Below are 19263 nucleotides of genomic sequence, written 5' to 3'. Positions count from 1 at the left end.
CTTTTCATAAAATATTCTCAAGGAAAGAAAAATCAAAGTGCTTTTGTCTTGCTCCTTTTATTACACACTCAGTGAACCATCCTTAGTATGAAATTAATGTAATGGTTAGATATATAAATGTAAGACAACATGAGAAAATCTAAGGGGGGAAAATCCTCATTTTAATCTGAGACTAGGAAGATCAGCTCCAATTAGTCTTAGTAATTTAACTATTTTTTTCTTAAAACACCAATAACAGACAAGCTTGATAATTTAACGCTTAATTGGCAGTTAGGGCTCTAGAATGTCCTTAATTTCTTTAAAGAACATTTTAAAACCAAAGCACTAATGTGACACACAGTAAAAGCATAGTACAAATATCAAATTTCAGATCTGGCTTTTGCTAGATAGAGCCTAAGAATGAAGAAACATTTTTCCCTTTCCAGATAATAATTTAAAATATAAATAATTGTATTAACTCCCACTGAATAAAGAATGTGAAAGTTCCTGGTATTATAAAAACCCTAAAGTTTGAAGTTTGATAGTCATTCTATGGCGGGACAGAGACTGGATTTTGTTTGCTTTCCATAATTACTTCACAGTCTCCCTCCATTTCAAAATTGAGATTCACAAATGAACTGGATACCACTGTTTCTGGTTGATCCCTCTGGACAATGGAATCAGCCTGCAGTTTATTCTGCTGGTATTGTCTTTCTGCTTCTTCAGGCATCCTGTTTTCTTCTTCTTCTTCTTCTTCCTAAAAAGAGGAAATAATCAAGAATAGATAAAATATAAATGCCCAAAAGGAATAGTATTTGTTTCCCACTTTCGACTGCTTGTGCCTCTTTTTTTTTTTTAACTAAAACATTAGTGTCATGTCCAATTCAGTTTGGTCTAATTAAGACAAGACATACCTCCTTGTCCCCTGTTCCCAAACTAAAATGGAAACTATCATATGACATTTTAAGGAAAGGGAAGTTATTTTTAAAGCATGGTACAGCACTGCTTAGATGAGTCCTGAATTAACTTTGACAAAGGCTGTATCTTTTCAGATCAATTCTAATCTAAATAAAAATAGCTAAATACTGTATCACTTCAATTATAGGGTATCAGCCTATTCAGCAGAATGGGGTGGTCTATTCACTAAACGGTATAACATGGTTATTGTTCCCCTAAGCAGCTAGTATACAGATAATTTCTAGTTCCAGAACTACTAAATTCATGGAGGAAGTGGCAATTGTATTGGTCAATGCAGTATTGGTAGTTTGTAGTACAGACTTATAGTACAGGTTACAGTAACTTGTCAAGAAGATTAATTTAGAGCTTGCTTGAGAGAAAACAAGAAAAACATTGAGGAGTCGTTTACAATGGTCCAGATTAGGTAATGAGGCTCTAAACATGGCTGGAAGTGTTAAAAACACTCATTTGTTCAAAAACCATTTTTGAAACCATATAACAAATATAAAGTCAGCTGCCTTTTCCAGATTTGTGTCCAGCCACTCTCCCGTTGCACTCTGCTCCAGTGACAAAGCACCATTCCTGCCACTGCTCCAAATACACAACTGAGCCTCAGGCCCCTACATTCTAGCTTTAGCCGAATTCCCCCTCCATTTGCTTGAAGGATAATAGAAGATTTTAATATTTATTTCATGCTCACCAATATAACACTGGGTGCTGTCCTAAGCATTTTCTATATCAACTCATTTAATCCTCAGAGCAACCCTGAACATAGATGCCACACTTTTCCTCATTATAAAGATGAAGAAACTGAGGCTTACAAAGGTTAAGTATCTTGCCCAAGGGTTGCAAAGTTAGAAGTGGCAGAGTCAGAATTTGAATTCGGACCCTTTGGTTCTTCAGCCTATGCTCTTAAGAGCTAAACTTTTCTCATTCCTTGAGGCTAAATTCATTTCACCCCGACCCTAAGACCTCACTACATTTGCAGACAAAATTGCCTCACCTCCTTGTGCCTTAACACCTGGCACTTACACATTTCTAGTACTTGTAATTTTCTGTGCTTCAAATCCTCCACTTCTCCTACTACAGTCTACAGGTTCTAAGTACAGAGACTGTCTTATTTCCTCATCTGAAAACTGGAATAATAATCCAAAGAGAGATGTATGAAGATTAAATAAGAAACATCTATAAGGCACCTCACATAACACCCAGCACAATGAAATCTAGCTTAGTCTCACACAAAGATCCTAGGGAAATTTCAATGTTAAAAAATAAGTATATAAATTAAAAATATCTAACTTGATTAATTAGTAACTCTAGAATGAAATGCCTACCCTAAGGGAGCTCTCTTTTGGGTGGCTAGAGAGGATAAATATGCTCATTACACAACCCATGAAGTCCACAGTAAACCAAACTGAATCAAAAAAATGTAAAAAGGAGACACACCTCCTTTTTCATCCGGTAATACTCATCAATGGCATATTGGTATTTTGGGGTGCTGATGCCCAAAACAGATGCAATCTTCTCTCCAAGAAAGTCACACACTAAAGATACAAAAGTTAAATGGCAAAAAACAAACAAAAAAAACACAAAAGTTAATGGCTTATACAATTCCATAAACACTTCTTGAGCACCTTCTATGTGCAAGGCATTGTAAGAATACAAAAGATTATGAACACTCAATACATCTCTTCTGTGTCTTCCTTGATTTCCTCAAGAGGCACTAGTGGCTCCTTCTGGGTTCCCAACAACACTCTGCTCACACCTCCAATTATACATGTATCACCATGTATTATAATTATCTATTACATGTCTATTTTTCAAGAAAAACAGATACTCTTAGAGGGTTGGGACATCATTAGGCTATGGGGGAGTAACGGCTTGCACTGTAACATTCCCTGAGTGCCTGCCACATGCCAGGCACTGTGAAAGGTTAGACTCAGAGAGGCTGACGAAGGATCCAAAATGTAATCCAGGTCTGAAAGTAAAGCTTTTCCTTACACCACACTGTCTAGTAATATTGAGTGCTCAATAAATGTTTCTTGAATGAATTACTATTCAAAATTACCTCTAATAAAAAGCAAAAAACGATAGAAGTCCTAAGTTGATAATTCATTTCCTTCAAATCTGACTTAGTTTATAGCTCAACTTAAGATATGAAATATTAATGAAATTAAAAATAAATGAATTATATAATACAGGCTCTAGAATAGTCAGAGTAAGAATAGTATCAGTAAGAAACCATATAACAAAATAGCAAAATAGTTGCTAACAGAGAAGGTTCAAAAACATAAAAATTAATATAAAATAAATTAATAAAGCCATTTTTCAGTTCTCTAAAAAAAAACCCACAATTTGAAACTGAAGAATGTTTTAAAGTGAAGTACAAGTTAGATTAATATCTTCCAACGCTAGCTAGCTGCTGAGAACAGAGTGATTAACTCCCTATTGTTTCCCCTTCACTTTGGAAACACCCCATTTGGTAAAGTTCTTGTTCTTGGAGCATATTATAGTAGTTACACAATATTCAAACAGAAAAGTAATACCTGAAAGGGTTGACGTGGCAGCTCGAAGCATGTAAAACCATAAGTAGGGGCCCCAGGTGAGTTTTGTCTGCAACAAGAAGTCAGGTTAGCAACCTTCATACCTAAACCCATTCTGTATATTTAGGCCAGAATGAAGTAATCAAATATTTGGTTGGCACACAGAATATTCTATAGATAGTATTACAGACTACAATCCAATTAAACATTTAAAGCTTTACAGACAGAATTCTACAAAGACATTTTATATTTACCCATATAACTACCACCACCCTAAGCCTGTGGAATAACCAAAGAAAGTAGCAGCCACTAAAATGGAGTTGGTAAGTCATAGTCTTATTTATGAATTGACAATCTAGAGCCTCTGCTCCTGTCCTGCTGCTTTTTTTGTCTTCACTGTTCATAAGCACATCAGAGATAGAATGCAGTAAATACAAAGGGACCTTAAGAAATCATACAGTACAACATACTTAGAGTACAGTAAGGAAATTAAGATTCAGAGAAAGTAAGCAGGATAAGTAAGAGCACATCAAATGAACTTTCAATGATGGGAAAATAAGTGACCAGTAAGTGGCAACGTGAGCTCTTTTGTTTCTTTAAGGATTAAGAAGGGCCCAGGGGTGCCTGGGTGACTCATTCGGTTAAGCGTCCGCCTTCGGCTCAGGTCATGATCCCAGGGTCCTGGGATTGAGTCCCGCATCAGGCTCCCTGCTGAGCAGGGAGCCTGCTTCTCCCTCTCCCTCTGCGGGCCACTTCTGCCTACTTGTGCTCGCTTTCTCTCTAACAAATAAATAAAATCTTAAAAAAAAGAAAAGGATTAAGAAAGGCCTAGACCATATAACCCAAGACAAGCTCAGTGTGTATTTAGTAAAGTAGGACCAACGGCAGAAGGCAATCTACACCGCACAATTCCATTGTTAATACTGGTGCTGTCGTTCCCATAGAACACTTCTGTGAAGCTTGCCACACAGACAACAGTTTGCTTCTGTGGATGAAATCAGTAATATAAGCATGCTTCATCGTACTAATATTTCTGTTTACCAAAAGAAAGTATAGTATAGAACAATCGCTCAAATAACAATAATTATTATTGATATTATTTTAATATTATTTCCAGGAAGGAGAAAAAAAATGAAATTATACATAATCTTCTTAGCTAAGATATATATTCATGATTATAAGGTATTAAAACAGCAGACACAAGAATATCTGTAAGTCTGGGTAGATGGGCTAAAGAGAAATGGGGGAAACACACAACAGTCTTCTCATGAAAAGCAGGTATGCAGATTTCTGTGATAATATTCTTGAAAAGACACAGAAGTGAGTTAGCTCTTTCATCTCTATTTACACATAATGAGTGTCCAAGCAAACAAACACATTCAACTAAAAAAATACTGTATACTTATGACTCTCTCAATCAAATCTACTGTACCTTCTATATTCAGAGCTGGAAGCATTTCTCTTACTTGAGGATAAGGGTTATTTTAGGGACTCTGTTTAAGATGCTCTCATCTTAGTGTTTACCTTACAGTTTTTATAGCAAATGGGACAGTGCAGTAATATAGGGAATGGAACCAGTCTCTATAACACATGATAACGACAGGGCCAAGAAACTACTTAGAAAAGGATTAAGCAGGTTTTTGAAGGAAAGCATGTATTTCCCAGTGGACCAATTCTCCTGGGGTTGTTTCTAGAGAGGACAATTGCTAATATCCATGCAGTGACTACCAAAGAGTCAAACCTGCTCCAGAGCTGAGGAATTGGATAAGGATCCCTGAATAACGTCTATCACTATCACACACAATTACACAGAATGAATGTACGGGGCTCTTGTTTAGACACTGATCTTACTGAATCAAAAGGACAGATGACTCAAGAGCCTACACTGGAACCTTGCCACCACTGCCAGCATCACTACCACCACTATCACCCCAGTAATAAGAGAAACGGGCCAGATCTTGGTCTTCAAGACTTCCAGTTTATGGTGCAAACTCAAGCTGATTCATTTTTTTCTCCAAAAATTTAAGTATCCATCTCTTCCTGAATAATTGAGTATCCACCTCTTCCTTAATAAGAACTATTCAGACTTGCTATCTTTTTTTGTTTTTAAACATTTTTTTAAAGATTTTATTTATTTATTTGACAGAGAGAGACACCGCGAGAGAGGGAACACAAGCAGGGGGAGTGGGAGAGGGAGAAGCAGGCTTCCCGCCGAGTAGGGAGCCCAATGCGGGGCTCGATCCCAGGACCCTGGGATCATGACCCAAGCCGTAGGCAGACGCTTAATGACTGAGCCACCCAAGTGCCCCAAACATCTTATTTTGATATTACAAAAGTAATGCTTATTTTTTACAGAACACTTAGAAAATGGAGCAAAGTATAAAGAAAATCTAAGTCACCCATTTTTCCACCACCTGTAGATAATTATCACTAACATATTAGTATATTTTCCCAGTCTTTTCCTGAGCACGTATGTTTTTACAACATTGTTGTGTTTTCTCTATCCTGTTGTTTTCCCCATTTACAATACTGGTATTTAACCAAAAGGACTGAAATCAGGACCTCAAAGAGATATTTCCACTCCATCTTCACTGTAGCATTCTTCCTAATAGCCAAGAGGTAGAAACAGCCTAAATGTCCACTGATGAATGAATGGATAAAGAATATGTGATAATATATATAATGGAAAATTAAGCCTTAAAAAAAGAAGAGGATCCTGGGGCGCCCGGGTGGCTCAGCCGTTAAGCGTCTGCCTTCGGCTCAGGTCATGATCCCAGGGTCCTGGGATCAAGCCCCACATCGGGCTCCCTGTTCCGCGGGAAGCCTGCTTCTCTCTCTCCCAACTCCCCGCTTGTGTTCCCTCTCTAGCTGTGTCTCTCTCTGTCAAATAAATAAATAAAATGTTTAAAAAAAAAAAAAAAGAAGGGGATCCTACCATATACAACAACATAGATGAACCTTGAAGACATTATGCTAGTAAAATAAGCCAGTCACAGAAAGACAAATACTGCATGACAGAACATCAATCGGCATTTCTGATCTTGCCCACAAGCCACCTTTTACTGAGCCTAAGTTTCAGGTGAGTGCAGTTGACAGGTGGGAGCTCCCTTCTTCTATCAGCCCATTTATGGAATGGAGGCTTTACCATGGGCATGGTGCCACTGAGAATCCCAGGGCACTGACAGCCTCTGTTCATGAGGCAGTGAAAAAAACCAAAAAGATCTAAGGCTACTGCTCCCCACCTTCACCAAGCACTCAGCTCCTAAAGTAGGGCTGTCACTCAGGAATGCAACACTGTCCCTAGCCCCAACTTCAGAGCTCTGGCTAAGAGGTTTTGCCCAGGAGGAAAAGTAGGCCATAAAACAGATAGCTCCTAATCTCTTCCCAAATGAACTGACTTCATTTGCAACAGAGCTGGAAACGTCCAAGCCCAAAGGGTGCTCTTAAAATCAGTGGAGACTGTGGTGAGAGGTAATTGAGAGGAAGTTCTTAGATTCTATGAAGATGCAGGCTAAACTAAAGGCTGGGGGGTGGGGGGGGGGGGAGGGAGAAGGCAAGGGCAGTACCCAGTTGCAATATATTGTCTAAAATGTACAAAAAATTAAGAGACATACAAAGAAACAGAAGTATGCTCTGTGCACAGGGAGAAAAGCAGGCAACAGAATCTACCCATGAGTGACTAGATGTTGGATTTAACAGAAAAAAAGTCAAAGTAACTTTTATAAGTATGTTCAAAGAACTAAGGAAACCATAATTAAAGAAATAAAGGAAGGTATAACAATGCTGCATTGGATAGAGAATATCAATAGAGATAAAAATTATTAACAAGAGGGGCACCTGGGTGGCTCAGTCAATTAAGCATCCGACTTGATTCGGCTCAGGTTCATGAAAGAGAGCCCCACGTTGTAGGGCTTTGCACTCAGCGGGGAGTCTGTTTCTCTCATTCTCTCTCCCTCTACCCCTACCCCCATGCTCTCCCTCTCTCCCTAAAACAAATAAATAAATCTTAAAAAAAAATTAACAACAAGAACCAGATGGAAATTCTGGAATTGAAAAGCGCAGTAACAGAATAGCAAAATTCAGTAGAAGGGGCTCAAAAGAACAAAAACCAACAGAGATGAAGGGAATAGACAACTCAACAGTAACAGTTGGAGACTTTGATACCCCAATGTCAATAACGAATAGGACAACTAGGCAGATCAACAAGGAAATAGAAGACTTGAAAAACACTATGAACCAACCCGACCTAACAGACATCTACTGAACATGGGACCTAACAACAATAGAATCTACATTCTCCTCAAGTACAAACAGAACATTCTCAAAGACCACATGCTAAGCCATAAAACAAACTTCAATAGATTTAAAAGGAGAGAAATAATACCAGCATATTCTCCAACCACATGGTGTGAAATTAGAAATCAAGAACAGGAGAATCTGGGTGGCTCAGTCAGTTAAATGTCCAACCCAGCTCAGGTCTTGATCTCAGGGTTGTGAGTTCAAGCCCCACATTGGGCTCCAAGCTGGGTATGGAGCCTACTTAAAAGAAAAGAAAAGAAAAGGAAATCAAGAACATTAAAATAATAAAATAAAATAAAATAAAAATAAAATAAAAAAAATATGAAAACTTAACAAATATATGGGAAGTAAATAACATACTCTCAAACAACCAATAGGTCAAAGAGAAAATACTTTGAGATGGATGAAAATGAAGGTGTAACATACAAATCTTATGAGACGTAACTAAAACAGTTCTTAAAGGAAAATTCATAGCTAATTAATAAAGAAGAAAGATAACCTAACATTCCACCTTAAGACACTGGAAAAAGTAGAGCAAACTAGACATAAAACAAGCAGAAGGAAGGAAATAATAAAGACTAGTGTGAAAACCAATGAAATGGAGAAAAAAGAAAAGAGAAAATCACTGAAACCAAAAGCTGGTTCTTGGAAAAGATCAACAAAATTGATAAAACTTTTGCTAAACTAAACTGACCAAGAAAAAAGAAGGAAGACCCAAATAACTAGAATCAGAAATGAAAAAATAAAAAGGATTATAAAGAAATACTATGAACAACTGCATGACAACAAATTTGATAACTTATATGAAATAAACAAAACTACCAAAATGGACTTAAAAATAAGACAATTTAGGAATCAAAAAGCTGTACACAACGAAAAGCCTAGGCAGCTTCACAAGGTGAGGTCTACCAAACATTTAAATAAGAATTAATACCAATTCTTCACAAACTCTTCCCAAAAAATCAACCAACAAAAAACCCAGAAGAAGAAGGAACAGTTCTTAACTCATTTCATGAGGCCAGTAGTACTCTGGAACCAAAACCAGACAAAGACATCACAAGAAAATTATAGACCTGTACTTTTTATGAATATGGGTGCAAAAATTCCCAATAATTACTAGCAAACTAAATCCATCAACATATGAAAAGAATTATATGCCATGATCAAGTGGGTTTTATCTTAGGAATGTAAGGCTAGTTTCACAGCCAAAAATCAATGTCACCATTATCAACAGAATAAAGAACAAGACAGTTCCTCAAATGATTAAATATAGTTAGCATATGACCCGGCAATTCCACTCATAGGTACATAACCAAGAGAAATTAAAACCTGTATCCAAATGTTCACAGCAGTATTCATAGTAGCCAAAAGGTGGAAATAACCCAAATGTCCATGTACTGACAAATGTGGTATATCAAAAAAAGGAATGAAATTCTGACACATGCTATAACATGGATGAACCTTGAAAACATGCTAAATGAAAGAAACCAGTTACAAAAGATCACTTGTTATATGATTTCATTCTATGAAATGTACATAATACGGAAATCTATAGAAAGTAGATTATGATTATCAGGAGTTGGGGAGATGAAGGATAAGGAACGATAACTAAAGGGTACTGAGTTTCTTTCAGAGGTGCTGCAAATGTACTAAAACTGACTATGGTAATGGTTGTGCACATCTATGAATATACTAAAAGCCACATCACTGTAACTTTAAGTCAGTGAATTGTATGCTATGTGAACTATATTTCAATAAAGCTTGTTTTTTAGGCAAGTAGTAAGGATGCATTTTTTTCTATGCAATGCTTTTATTTTTTAAAGATTTTATTTATTATTTATTTGAGAAAGAGAATATGTGTGAGCAGGGGAAGAACAGAGAGAGAGAGGGACAAGCAGACTCCACACTGAGCGTGGAGCCCAATGCAGGGCTCAATCCCACAACCCAGAGATCATGACCTAAGCCGAAACCAAGAGTCAGTTGACTGAGCCATCCAGGCGCCCTATTATGCAATGCTTTTATTATCACTTTCTATGTAATAGAGAGCAACTATTGAGACCATGACTTTTAAAAACATACAGATAAATACAAATGTATACAGACAAATAAGAATTAACCCCTTCAAAGTAATTTAAAAGAAAAATACTTATTCCAACAATTCTCCCAGTGCATGAAACACCTCTATAATATTCTGCATGCATTTAGAAATGCCATCAGAGTATACTGCACAGCCCTTTGAATATACTCCATAGTAGAGACTCTGGATCTAATATTTTTTTAATAACCAAAATCTATCAAAAGCCAAATCTAGGGGCACCTGGGTGGCTCAGTCATTAAGTGTCTGCCTTCGGCTCGGGTCATGATCCCGGGGTCCTGGGATCGAGCCCCGCATCGGGCTCCCTGCTCAGTGGGAAGCCTGCTTCTCCCTCTCCCACTCCCCGTGCTTGTGTTCCCTCTCTCGCTGTGGCTCTCTGTCAAATACATAAATAAAATCTTTAAAAAAGAAAAAAAAAAGCCAAATCTGATGAAATACTAGTAATAACATTTTTTAAATCAAATACAAAATAATAATTCTCTATCCTGCTACCCTTCTTCATAGCACTTTACAGTCTGATAATTATAGTATGTATTTATTCCCTGTCTGCGCACTAGCATACAAGAGCAAAAATTTATGTTGCCCATGGCTGTATCACCAGTACCTAAAACAGTACCTACTAGAAAGTCAGTAAATATTGATCAACTAAACTCAAGACTACTTAGAAGGACAGCACTACTTTTAAAGAATGTACAGCTTGCCCTATAATTTTATAGTTAAATCATGTATAATTTAGAATTCTTAAATTTAGCTGATGAGGCACATAAAGTTAAGAACTGTACACTCCTATCTTCCAATCAAAACTTGGGGCAACGATGTAAAAAAGAACTGACAAATCCTAAATTTTAGGTGGAAACTACTATGGCAGCATAGTCCTTAATTCAAAGGGACTGGAATTCAAGCACTCTATTTAGTAAGATAAATCTTAAAGAAACCTAGCCACCCTGACAAGAACTCTGACACTCAAACTATCTCAGACTACTGAAATGCAGAAATATTTCCATCCATATTTGTAAAAATATTATTTTCTACCAAAATCATACTGCATATTTTTATAATCAAAATATAGTTGATTTTTACCTCAAAAGGCCCCTTCCATTTGATGTTTAAGAGGAAACAAATCAATTTAGAAAACTAGTGACAGTGACTTCTTAGCACAGTAGGCAGGGTGTGAGCCTCATAAAAAACTACTGACAAAGGCATCAAACCTACCGGATCAACAGTAGGCAAAACATCTTTCTTCTCCGGGCCGTCAACCTCATCTTCGTCTGTGCTGTATTCTTCCATTGTTTCACCACTTACAAAGTGGATGACTCTCCTCGGGACTTTCTTCTTCTTTCCTATGACTCCCAGTTCTACATTTTCAAAGCCTCTTTCACTATTCATCTAATGACAATAATAAGTTAAGATAATGAGTTTCAAGGGAGGTTAATTTTCTTTCATATGGCAAACAAATTATTGGTTGCTTTATTTTAGGGAAAAAAGAAACATAAACCAATCCTTAAATTTTTTTTTAAAATTAAGACATCATACACACACAAGAGTATCAATAACATAAATGTAGAGTTTAATGAATAATAAGGCAAACATCTACATACTCACTGCTGAGGGTAAAAAATAGAATTTAACCAAATAAACTTTTTTGAAGTCAGCAGCTAAGAAATCAAGCACCACACTTCAAAACATAGCAATTCCAATGCTATATAATATGCAAAGACACTCTGGACATCAGTCGTTTTAAAGAATAATGTTATTTGCAGATTAATGTGTAATATCAAAGGAAAATCATATAGATGCACATATACGTATATTAGAGACATAAAATAAAATAACAGTTCATGGCAGGGAACTCTCCTAAATCTTTGGATTTAGGCTTAGCTACATGTGGACAAAACAAAACCCATTCGACTTAACTCTGCTTCTCTCCTTTTCTCAAAACAGGAGTTCCAAATTAAAATGCCTTTTAAGGCCAAGCGGCACCAAAAGTGAGCAAAACTGTACAGGGAAAGGTAGACCCTGTGGAGAAAGCATTCCCAACGAAGACATTTAAACTGAAAAAAATGTTTTAAAGCACTGTGCAATCCAAATAAAACTCATTTGTAGATCAAATCTGGAAAACAAGCCATAAGTGTTCCATCGCTGAGCTTTCAGATTTCTTAGTCAATAACGCATAGGTGACAACGGAGTTTTCCTGACAGTAAAAGGATTTTACAAATTTTAGTACAATAGTCTATGGAATTCTAATTACATCCAAATTTCATTCCTAGGGAAATACTAATTTTATCTCAAATATATACCCATGTTCCCAATTGAAAGTAAATGCATATTGTGGGAGAGGACAAAGAGCTTTTCACTGTTATCTTGCCTCAAGTTTTAACTCCTAAGAAAGCCTTTATTTCATCTCCTTACTAGAATACTTCAAAAAGGCACAGTACAATTGTGAAGAAAAACCCAGCAGTGGTTACTCCTAGGGACAGGTACTGAGACAGGGGAGGAGGTACAGGTAAGGGAGTAGTCATGGGGGCCTGTTACTCTTTTTTGTATTTTGTTGTTTGTTTTGTTTTGTGATGAGACTATGCTCATGTATTACTGATACAATTTTAAAACTAAACCAAACAAAATGATACAGGACTACAGGACTGCAACAATTAAAGTCCACATTGGTGGGATTCCCTAGGATGGTCCAGAGTTCAAAAATTTTGTCCTCTATAAGGATTCCTATACTTGTGGATATGACCACACAATTTAAACCCATGAATGTTGTTCAACCAGTAAGAAAGAAAGTTCTCTGAACTGCAGTTGCAGAGATGGGATTATACTGATAAAAATAGTGGACTAGAATTGCCCAGTTATGCAAATATAAGTAACTTCATTTTTGTCGTATTTCCTCTTAATCCTCTAAGTTCCTTCTTAGAAAATATATATGACTCTCTATTCTTCAGTTCCCAAAGGTAAGTTTAGTCATTAGCCAGGATGTGAATCCAGGTATATCCAACCTACAAACCACCTGCATTGCTCCACGACACGTGAAGACATCACTGACAGCAACTCTAACTGCTGTATAGCGAACGGAGATCATGCAAACCTTGACAGCCTGGGCTATCTATGTATTAACCTGAAGAAACAAAAGCCACAATTCTCCCTAGCCTGTCTTGAGAGTTCAAACAAATCCCAGCCCTTAACAACGGAAGACCAGCCCATTTATAATGTCCATAAACAAAATGGACAACGAACGGTCCACCATGGGGACACCTGGGTGGCTCAGTCGGTTAAGCGTCTGCCTTCGGCTCAGGTCATGATCCTGGGGTCCTGGGATGGAGTCCCGCATCAGGCTCCTTGCTCAGTGGGGAGCCTGCTTCTCCCTCTGCCTGCCCATTCCCCTTGCTTGTGCTCCCCGCCCCATCTCTCTGACAAATAAATAAATAGAATCTTTAAAATTTAAAAAAAAAAAAAAATGGTCCACCAAGTTCACCTGGTCCCTAGACATGGTGAGCCATTCCTGCTCTATCTCATTTTTCCCCTTGAAATAAGATTTGGTTTATGGTTGTTCTGACTTCAACGTTACCTTCTGAACCATTACTCAGATCTGTGGACCCCTTTACAAGCAAGGGAAAGTCAGAGAAGTTGGGTGAGATCTCCAGTCGTCACACTATCTGAATGGATCTAATGCCAAAGCAACAGTTCCAGTCAGTGAACAGAGCTGAGACCTTTCAGGGTACATCACCGTGACCTGTTCCACCACCACAGAGCAGAAGCAGCTTCTCACCGCTCGCTCTAGCAATTTCTCATTGGCTCAATTTTTCCTTCCTTAGACAAAGGCAAAGGAGAAGGGCTATCTCTCACTGGCTCAACTACTTTACCTTCCCTAGACAACTTTAATAAATCAAAACATTCCAGCTGGATCATAACAGTTAGTATAAACTTAGCTACTATCTCCATTAACTCTCACTCTTGGGTATATTCCTTCCAAAAGATTTTTTTTTAAACCTACAAAGGTGAAGGCTGAAATATGATTCATACTTTTATCTTTTTTTTAAAAGATTTTATTTATTTGTCAGAGAGAGAGAGAGAGAGCACAAGCAGGGGAAGCAGGAGAGGGAGAAGCAGATTCTCCGCTGAGCAGGGAGCCCAATGTGGGACTCAATCCCAGCACCCTGGGATCACAACCTAAGCCGAAGGCAGACGCTTAACTGACTGAACCACCCAGGCATCCCTTGATTCATATTTTTCATTCCAATACCAAAGTTAGTTAAGTTTAAACAAAACTTTGAGTAATATTCTCTATACATAATATATAATTAAAAATGGATTTTATTTGCTCTAATAACGTTTCATATAAAGATTTTTATTAAGGAGACTTTTATTTAAGGGCTTTCTTTAAAAATTTTAATATTAATTTTTGATACAGTAAAACCCAAGTTTTAGGTTTATCTTCTTAAATGGGAGTAAGCAAACTTTTTCTTAAAAACAAAGGCCAGATGGTAAATAGCCTAGACTTTGCAGGCCATACAGCTTCTATCACAACTACTGAACTCTGTGAGAGCAGCCATGGACAACCCATAATAATCAGGTATAGCTGTGTTCAAATAAAGCTTTATATAATTATAACAGGCGGCTGGTGGGCTCTGGCCCCCAGGCTATACTTCTGTCAACACCTCATCATAAGGAACCAAACTGGCAAGTAAAAAATCTGTGAGAGACAATCTACTGCATGTGATTCTGACCTCTACTTGGGGAATAAAAAAGGGGAAACAGAGAAGGGAGACACTGATGGATAAAAGCAACCAGAAAATTAATTTGTTGAAAAATTTCCAACAATTATAAATGAAAGTTCTTCTCTGAATTTTGCAAATGTTTCTTTTTTACAGATAAACAATAAACCTCTTAGTAAGAAAAATTTCACTGTCAGTATTACAAATTCCACTTTAACAAATTCCAAAGATCTGAAAAAAAGAGGTTCCTAATACCAGAAAATTAATAGATGCATTGTCAATTCATTTTTTATCAAATTTTATGATTAACCACCAGACTGTAAATCTGTTTTATCTAGTTTCCTGGGGCCTGATTTTAATGGCAATCTTCTTTTTATACACTTTCATAGCACCTAGAACTTCTTTAAAACATGTACTACACATCATGGATTTTATTCTGTATCACCTTCCCCAACTAGGTAGCTAGCAACATAGAGGAGTAGGCACAGCGTGTATCCTTCACTGCTATATCCTGTAATCTATAGTGCCTAGTACATCATAAGTTCTTGGTAGCAGAAGTGCTACATAAATGAATGAGTAGTACTGAAATTTTAACTTCTTTAATAATACTGAGGCTCAGATTTTGGTTAAAAGTTTAGTCAGAGAACTTGCCTGATAAAATGTCACAACAGGTACTGTATGGCCTGGTTTAAGGTGAAATTCTAAACACAGAGCCAAGCTCCTATTTCTTACTCCTTTCCCTACACTGCACTTGGAATTTCTCAGTTCTGACAAACTGATGAAGGACAGCAGGCTCTCCTTCCATCCAAGTCCCCACCTCACTGGCCTCTTTTCTCTTACTATACTCAAAAGCATAGATCTGGGGTTCCCAGAGATGTTTCTGCTTCAGGAATGTGAATGAGAGCAAAAAGGGAAAGTTAGAAAATAGTTTGTATAGTATGAATCCATTTGTGTTTAACACAAAAGAAGAGATTATATATGCACAGGAAATCCCAGAATGATTACAACACAAACTTACTTTTGGTGAACGTGAGATACTGGCCATGGGAGTATTCCTATAACTTTCTACTTTCTGCTCAACGGCCTCCTTTACTATTTAGATATCTATTATTTTTTTCAACCAAGAATATGAAAATAACACGCTATCACTAAACCAAAAGGAAAAACCTCTCTTCAAACAATATTTAGCTGGTAAATCAATACCGGTATGTTTACTTTGCTATTAGAGCAATTCCAAGCTTGACGCAGTGGTGAAAACAATTACAGTAACAGAAGGAAAAATCAAATGGAAAATACACCCAGGACCGTGGACTTAGAGGTCCAGTTCATCTGTACCTGTCAGCAACAGGTCTCAACTGAAAATGAATCTAATCAATTAGTGTTGCCGCTGAATTCCACTGAATTCCTTCTTGCTGGTTACTTTCCTCCTTAAGTAGGAGAAAAACAAGAAATTCCATATAAACACTAGTATGTGGAAAAGTTTTTGTGCATGCAAACTACATCTTATACTACAAGAGCTATACTCACATTCAGGCACTATTTATTCCCTTAGGAATCTGTCGTTTGGGGGAATGTCTTACTAACATTTTAGTAGTTAGTGTCAAAAATGAAGCTACTAAAAATTACGCTTCATTTTCACTGAAGGTGGGAAGATTTCTACAGAGGAGCAACTCAGGTTTTTTATGGCCCAAACTGTATACTCCTGAGCTGGTTTCAGTTAAAGCAATTTCTTCATTAGTTTTACTTGGCCAAAGATTCTAAACTACTACTTTAGACTACCAAATCCAAAACAAAACAAGCCTCCAAACCTTACCTAATTCTCTAAACTTACGCCATCCAGCACAGTAACCACCAGCCACATGTGGCTAATTGCTCCCATAAAATGAGAATAGTTCAAACCGAGATGTGCAGTAGGTGTAACACACACACAGGATTTCTAAGACTCGTACCAAAAAGAGAAATGTAAAATACCTCATGATTAACTTTCACATTAATTACGTACTGAAGTTTTTTGTTAAATTAGATTCAATAAAATATTAATAATATACAATAAAACATGAAAATTTATTTTTATTTTTTTAGTATGGCTACTAGAAAACGTACAATTTACAATGTGGCTCCCATTAGGTTTCTGTTGGGCAGCTCCGAGCCTTGGTTACCTCGCGGGTGAAACGGGGATAACGCCCACATCATGCAGAAGTTATGAGGATTAAGTGAAATAAAGCCTGTAAACGCTCAGCACATAGTTGCTATCAGCCTACCAAAGGGCACAAGCCAAGTCAGGCGCTTACACACGCAGAGGCTGAGAAGTGTCTGAAGCCGCCGTCACCTGGCTTCCAGTTACTCTAAGGACAGCCTTGCGGGGACACGCCTTCCTTCTCTCGCTCGCAGACCCCAAGCTGGAGCAGCACCCCCGCAAGCCCCACGGTCTGCGGCGCGGCCAGCGGAGGGGTTGCGGAGGGCCGCCCGGCTGTGGGGAGGCGTCCGCCCCTTCCCCCAAGCCGGCGTCTTTGGGCAGACGTGGGGCTACCGTGAGAAGGAGCCCCGAAACGCATCTCCGGTGGGCGGCCTGCTCGGGGAAAGGCAGGGCAGGCCGAGAGGGCAGCCGGCGGACGAGACAGACACGAGACGGGGCTCCCCTGGCCCCCGCCTCCGCGCCGCCGCCTCCGTCGGCGGCCGCACTTACCTGCCGAGCCGATTCCCTGAACGTCGCGGCGGCCGCAGCTCCCGAGGCTGCAACTGCTTCTCCTCCTTCCGGACGGCTCGCGGGCTCCGGGTCCATCGTCGTCGCCGCCACAGGGCTGCTGGCGCTAGCAAGATAGAACGTAATGGCCGATCAGCCCATTTCCCTCTCCGCCTCCCCACCCAGGCGCCGACCGAGCCGGCCGTCACCAAGTGGGACTCACCGGCAGCGCCCACCTCGCGCCGCGCCCGGCCACGCCACGGCAGGAGGAGCGGGGCTGCCCTGATGGGTGGGACCGGCCTGAGGGGCGGGGCCGGCTGGCGCCTCGCCCCCCAACTCCGGCTCGTCTGACCGCCGCCTGGGAGGCGCAACGACCGGCTCGCGTGGGGCGGAGCGAGGCGAGCAGCCTGCGGCACCGCTTCCGGCCCAGCCCACGTCCGCAGCTCTCGGAGCCGCCGCCTGGCACCGCCGGTGACGTCATGCCTCGTACCTGCACCTGGATCTTGGCTTCGGGATGTGGGCGCAGCCAGCCACCAGCTGCGTTTTGGGCAGTCACTCTCCCAGACCTTGGTTTCTGCACTTACAAAATGAAACAGCCTCGTAGTGTGCTTCAAAGGCTTGTGAAAATGTATTTTAAGATGTGAGGCTCTGCTCCATATTCCATTCCTAACATGGATGACAGTCTAGCCAAAAATACCCTTGAAATAAGAGCCTCAAAAGTAAATTTTGTTTACACTTCTCTGAAATGCTTAAGTATAACTGTAGAAAAAAGTTAAGTGACATCTGAAGGAGAGTGAAGGGTAGCAGCAAGATTCCATTTTGACCAATATGAGGAATATTTTATTATCTATGTCTTCGGGGCGCGTGCGCCCGTGTGTGTGTGTGTGTGTGTGTGTGTGTGTGTGTGTCAGGGGTCATGCCAGACTTCTCGGGGCACGTGCGCCCGTGTGTGTGTGTGTGTGTGTGTCAGGGGTCATGGCAGACTTTTCCCAGTGTTCACGCAAATTAAAGTCATGAGCAGGGATTACAGCATTACTCACACTCATTGGAGCATTTCCAGGTACATGTTCTTTTATTGTAGTTTTAGTATGAAAGTTTTCATACAAGTTATTGTGAATTGTAGAGGTGAAAAATACATTATTTTGGCCACAGGGAGCTTTTTATGAAACTTTAAATTCCATTTGTATGCCAGTCAAAATTCAGAAATATTCCCCAAAGTTATGGCCTGGTACATGTTATTCTACATGGCACCAATAGGTCCAACACCCCTGCAACCTTAAGTATTCCTTTCTCTCTTGTACAAAAATTATTTTCTTATTCTCTGCTTAATATTTTTGTACACTTTCTATCCTGCATATAACTATAACCTAAAAAACAAACCAAAAACCTTAAAGACAAAGTTAATTATTTGAAAACCATCGACATTTTAATAATTGGTTGGAAATCATAATCCATATTCTGGTAATAAAATCAAGTTAGCTTGTTGCTAATGTAAACAAGTTTTAGTAATATGATCTGATGCTGCCTGGTGGCCCAAAACAGCAAAAACAAACTGCAATAAATTGAAAAGGAAAATAAAGAGCCAATTGTTCAAGACCTTATGATTTGGCTTTCATAAACAAGAACAGTTCTACATTACTTGTACTCAAAATCCCTTTCCTCTTATTGACATCAACAATATTATTAAAAATTTGTGGAGTGTTTATAAATGCATGATTTTATTTTGCAAATTGACAAACATCAAATTACAATTTTCACTGCTGAAGCAGAACTTGTTTTCAAAGTTTACAAGTATATTTATTAGTTAACTGAAAATTCAAAATGCAAGTCATATCCCAACATGAACTGTAAGTATTTCCTAAGAAGAGTTACTTTTAACACAAATAGCTGAAGAGCAACCTATTACAAATGAAGGACTGGTAGCGACAGAAAAGCATAGAAATTCTAATGGTTTTATTTTGGGCATTTATATTTTTGTCATTATCTCCAGACTGT

The 19263-nt window shown here is 38.8% G+C and overlaps 1 protein-coding gene across 1 annotated transcript; it reads right to left on the bottom strand.

Annotated features, from left to right (window-relative positions):
- Positions 1-41: 41 nt before the first annotated feature.
- On the bottom strand, positions 42-17647 carry FAM177A1 (family with sequence similarity 177 member A1). Its single transcript, XM_032404948.1, has 6 exons — positions 17492-17647; positions 17272-17395; positions 11086-11259; positions 3483-3549; positions 2383-2480; positions 42-736 (listed from the first exon to the last, which is right to left on the bottom strand). Exons 2-6 carry the CDS (start codon positions 17365-17367, stop codon positions 530-532), a joined length of 642 nt encoding a protein of 213 aa, XP_032260839.1. The 5' UTR covers positions 17368-17395; positions 17492-17647; the 3' UTR covers positions 42-529.
- Between the last annotated feature and the right edge of the window lie 1616 nt (positions 17648-19263).

This window comes from Phoca vitulina, unplaced genomic scaffold (assembly GCF_004348235.1).
Source record: "Phoca vitulina isolate PV1807 unplaced genomic scaffold, GSC_HSeal_1.0 scaffold7, whole genome shotgun sequence".
In the NCBI taxonomy this organism is placed as follows: Eukaryota; Metazoa; Chordata; class Mammalia; order Carnivora; family Phocidae; genus Phoca; species Phoca vitulina.
The sequence above is the reverse complement of the archived record's forward strand: the minus strand, read 5'-3'. Positions and strand labels throughout refer to the sequence as shown.

Coding starts and splice junctions, on each gene's coding strand:
- FAM177A1 (XM_032404948.1), bottom strand. CDS start 17,367: ATGGACCCGGAGCCCGCGAGCCGTCCGGAAGGAGGAGAAGCAGTTGCA. Junction 2,481..3,482: donor TGCCACGTCAACCCTTTCAG/GTATTACTTTTC, acceptor TTGTATCTTTAG/TGTGTGACTTTCTTGGAGAG. Junction 737..2,382: donor ATTACCGGATGAAAAAGGAG/GTGTGTCTCCTT, acceptor TCCTCTTTTTAG/GAAGAAGAAGAAGAAGAAGA.